Source organism: Penaeus chinensis, chromosome 14 (assembly GCF_019202785.1).
Source record: "Penaeus chinensis breed Huanghai No. 1 chromosome 14, ASM1920278v2, whole genome shotgun sequence".
In the NCBI taxonomy this organism is placed as follows: Eukaryota; Metazoa; Arthropoda; class Malacostraca; order Decapoda; family Penaeidae; genus Penaeus; species Penaeus chinensis.
The window spans coordinates 15,815,609-15,820,608 of NC_061832.1; the positions used below are offsets into that span (position 1 = coordinate 15,815,609).

At 37.5% G+C, this 5,000-nt stretch overlaps 1 protein-coding gene across 1 annotated transcript in view; it reads right to left on the reverse strand.

Annotated features, from left to right (window-relative positions):
* Positions 1-1,181: 1,181 nt before the first annotated feature.
* LOC125032448 (tectonin beta-propeller repeat-containing protein 1-like) overlaps positions 1,182-5,000 on the reverse strand; it is an 18,260-nt gene continuing 14,441 nt past the window's right edge. The window contains exons 18-21 of the mRNA XM_047623574.1: positions 4,688-4,884; positions 4,270-4,479; positions 3,069-3,302; positions 1,182-2,814 (exon numbers count right to left, since the gene is read on the reverse strand). Coding sequence (XP_047479530.1) covers positions 2,452-2,814; positions 3,069-3,302; positions 4,270-4,479; positions 4,688-4,884 — 1,004 coding nt within the window. The 3' untranslated portion in view covers positions 1,182-2,451. The remainder of the gene's footprint in view (positions 2,815-3,068; positions 3,303-4,269; positions 4,480-4,687; positions 4,885-5,000) is intronic.

The following is a 5,000-nucleotide window of genomic DNA, read 5'->3' on the forward strand; positions in this document are numbered from 1 at the left end:
GACAAACAAGCAATCATGAACCTTTACATGGCCATAAATGAGAAAATCCCTCAATCTATTTTCAGTACAAAAATGCATTACACTACCATCTTACAATACATGTGGAAATACTGCATATCTTAACTTGTTTACCGAATACTATCTCACTCTTTTCATCTCAAGTCAACAGTCAACCAAGACTATGCATGTCCGAAGGTGTTCTTGTGCATATTGCCCAAATTGCATTTTTAAATGTATTGTTTGAACTCTATTCTATAACATAGGCATTGATATGTTCACTTCCACACACTACTACAATCATGAGACTGCAGTGCACTATTGTGAATAATATCGATGTTTATGTTATAGAGGAAAGGTAAACTAAAACAAAACATTTAACAAACACATTTTCAGGCAAATGGACAGAGAATACCTATGGACACACATGCCCTCAAATATACTCATTTTCCTATTCTATCTCCAATGTCAGGGCTCTTTTCATAATAATTAGACTACCTCTATTCTACTAGTAACAATCTCTTATTGTCAAGAAACACCTGTAAACAGTTTACATAAGAAATGTTAAGCATATGTACAAACTCATTTTCTCCAAGATATATTTTATATCAAAGGTGTATCTGTAACAACTGTTAATTTTATAAAATTCCAATTTTTACACTTCAAAAATGTCTGCTCTTTGTTAAAATCTGACATCCAACATATATACACATAAAACATAAAAACTTTAGAAATTGCTTCCTACAGACATAAAGAAAAAAAAAAGAAAAACTGATCTTAGTGTTTTGATGAAGGAAAAAAAAAAAAAAAAAAAATCAATGTGACCTTTAAATTCACGTACAGTTTGAACATTTACATAAAGCAACCATTATCTGCTAGAGTTTCAACCATAACTATACATACATCAAAAATGTTGGAACAGCATGTCCCTTAGTGTCTCACAATCTCTACCTTTTACACTACCATATAAAAAGGGGCATAACAGTGCACATGAGCATGAACTAATTCCTACAGGCTAAACTTCTCATTTCATTTACCCTCATGCAATTTTCCATAACTGTTGACAATGAGCTGTGAGCTCTCCCAAAAAGGCTAGTCTGAAGAAAGCAAAGGAAACTAAAGTACAAAAAAAAAAAAAAAAAAAAAAAAAAAAAAAAAAATAAATAAATACTAGGATATTGGTCTTCCTATTTGTACACAAAGAAGAAAATAGTAGTCCAATTGTGTAAGTCTACATTAGAAACCTTTTTTTTTTCTCTTTTCTTTTAGATAAATGTTTTCATTGATAATCACATTCTCTACAGTACTTGCTCCTTTCACAGATCTAATACCAGTTATAGCTGCAGCAGATACTTATATTTTCACTCAAAAAGAACATGAGAAGTCAATAATGTCTTCCAATTTAAGTGTTATACATATGATGATTAAGGCAATTTAATGACAATTCTTCTCTACTAATATTCATATATCAGTAAGCAGAAGTTTGCAACCTTTCCCAAGTTCATATAATTTAAAACAAGAATATTTTAGAAAGTTTTCATCATGTGAAGAAAACTTTCCAGGATTTCGTGTGATACAGAATTATATTTGAAAAAATGAGGTTATGTCAATCACGTGCATATATATATATATATATGCATATAAATAAAATTTCTCACTTATTAATAATAAAAATTACAGGAAAACTTGCATCCTGTAACATAAAATAAAAGGAAAAGGAGAAACGCGTATCAAACAAAAAAAGCATCACTATAACTACACTTGATAATTTTCTTTTACATCAAAAAAAGGAAAATGTCTGTAAAAGCAAAGAGGAAAATCCTAAAAATTATCTATCACAGTCTCGACTACATAATAAGATGGAGGAAAAAAATCACAGTAAAAATTTAATAACATTTGTCCACAGGTATACATTTTATTACCTGATGTGTATAGTAGGCCCTGTTAAATCTTAGTGCTAAAATCCGAAGGGTTAGAAGAGCACAAGTCGGAACATTTAAAAAGAGAGATTGTATGACTGAACAGAAGATCTATATAAAAGATTGTGTATATTCCATAAAAGAATACACTCAGTGATATGGAACAACTGGAAAAAAAAAAAAAAAAAAATCACTTAAATATTGTCTTTACTATATGAGCATGTAATAAAAAACTACTTTATACTAATAAATAAAATAATGATCATGTCTACACTTAAAACCTCTCTGGAAATGAGCTTCCCATAACTATATTCAATAATCAAGAAATATCTATTCCTTACAAAAAAAAAAACTAAATATCTCGAGGGACCTAATACCACCTGGCAAATACCTTGATGACATGCAAGTCCCTTCCTCTAGAATTTATTTAACTAGACACTGCTAGCAAGTCCTTCTTCTTCATACATTTTTGACTACTTTGGCAACTCTCATCACCATAAAATGCAACAAAGTTCCTCCCTCTTCACACCTTCCGTCATAAGGGAAGTGGGACACGAGCACAGATGTGGCTCCAGCCGGTTCCTAGTGTGTGCTCCCAGCTAGTGCCAATAGGACAGTCATGCGACACACCCACTCTCCTGGCAATGACCCCCTGGACTGGGCCCTTCTCACTTTCAAAGGAATCCATCACGGCCCAGAGCGTCCCATCAGCCCCAACGCTGATGCTGGCCACATTGCCGCACACCCACTCCCAGCTTGTACCTTCTGGAAAAAGGGGGAGCACATTCGTCCTGCGGTACAGTCCACCGCCACGTTCCAGGCCCCACACTATTCCGGCCCCTGCACCAATTTCCAGCAGTGGCTGGTTCGGGGCATCAACATTCACCCACTGTCGGCCCTGTAATAGCAAATAATTAGTATCATATTTCATCACAATTAGGAATATTTAGCAGGAATATTTAGCAGGTTCTTGACTATTTTCAAGATAGGGAGTTAAGTAGATAGATCAATCGATAGATAGATAGATAAAGATAGACAGACAGATAAATACAGAGACAGATAGACAGATGGATAGACAGACAGATAGATGAAAAATAAAATCTAAAAAAAAGAAAAGATACAAAAAAATGTAAAAAAATTTAAATTAACCACCTGTGGATTTTTCTTATTAATCCCGATCCTCAGATGTGCTCGGCCATCCTTGCTAACGGCCCACATCCCACAGCTGTCAACGGTTGCACAAACATAACACATGGGACACTCTGCTGGGATTAGGCTCCACTTTTCCCCTTCCGGTCTGCTGGGTGTCACGCCGTGCCGATAGACCACCTCTCCTGTCACACTCACCCCCCACACTGGCACTGTGCCGTTGGCTGCATACTCAGGCTATGTAAAATAAGAAAAGGATTTTTTTCTCTCTCTTTCTACTACTTCTCTCTCTCTATCTCTACCTCTTTATTTCTATATCTAACTCAGTAACTTTCTACTTGTCTCATGTTTATTCAAATCATCTGGAAATTCTTTTGCTTCCACTGACTGGCTAGTGTTCATCTAATAGTTTTTGTATTTATGGAATGGTATTTTTGTGAAATAACATGTCAACTATCCCTTTTACAAGATATCACATAAGAATTCAAATAAAAAAAAAAACAGAGTGCCTTGTATCTATCTTTTTAAATAGCATTTCAAACAGTATTTTCTATTCTCAAATTTTGATATGCCTCTCAATTTGTCTATCTGCTGTCTACCTAATTACCTGCCTGACAACAGCAAAATAAGTCCTTCTCGTCCTCTTCTTCTCCTACACCTTCTGACACTCACACTTGCACTCATACACACACTCAAATAGCCTCTTCCTCCCCCTCTTCACTCCTACTCACATTTACTTTCATACTCGCACTCTAACTTGCACTTCCACCCACTCTCGCACTCACACCCACACTCCCTTTCACCCTAGTACTTGCACTTACATCTGGACACACTCACTCCTATTTGCATACACATATTCACACTCACAACTGCACTTATACTTGCACTCCCATACATTACTCACCTTCTTCCCTCACTCACTCATTTCCTTCCTTTCTCTCTGTCTCTCTCTCAGTCTCTCTCTCTCTCTCTCTCTCTCTCTCTCTCTCTCTCTCTCTCTCTCTCTCTCTCTCTCTCTCTCTCTCTCTCTCTCTCTCTCTCTCTCTCTCTCTCTCTCTCTCTCTCTCTCTCTCTCTTTCACACACACACGCACACACTAACACACACACACACACACACACACACACACACACACACACACACACACACACACACACACACACACACACACACACACACACACACACTTCTCAATCAAACTCACCGAAACAGACAGATTAACAAGTGCCACTTTCTCCATCTGCTGCCAGGGCCCAGAGGTTGATATGCGGCACTTCCTGACCCAGCGCCTTCTCCGCACAAGGTCAGTCATGTATCGGTGGCCATGGTAGCTGAGTGGGAAATCCGTGGCATACTGCCAGCCCTCGCGATCAACCCCACCAGGAGTGTGGTAGTCGACACACCATTCACTCATCTGTTACACGTGTGGAAAGTGAATACATGGAAAAAAATCATAATCATATAAGCATTACTGAAAAAAACAACTAACTAGATACACTTATTTTAGCTATTCAAACTTGACATGTCACTGACAAAAACATATTTGCTTCATAAATGACAAAAATACATTCAATTCATTAATTAGACATCACAACATCAAAAAAAAAGAAAAAAAGTTATACCCAGGACCAATGACGTGACGGTAACTTGGTTCCCTCTCGCGTTTTGTGGTGCCTTCCGGTCTGATCACTCCAGGTGTGCCGGTCTGTTGGGAGGCCGCGGTGAGTGAAGCCAGTCACTGGATTCCAGCGCTGGTTCTCCCAGACATACATGTGACGGACATCGCTCATAATGTTCACATCAGAATCATTGCTGCTCCCTGGAATATGCGGTTCATGACCAGAGGTGTGTATACGAGGAGGTGTCAAGTAGCTAGACCACACTGGGGCAATGAAGTCTATAACTACAGCTGCTTTATGGAAAATATAACTATTC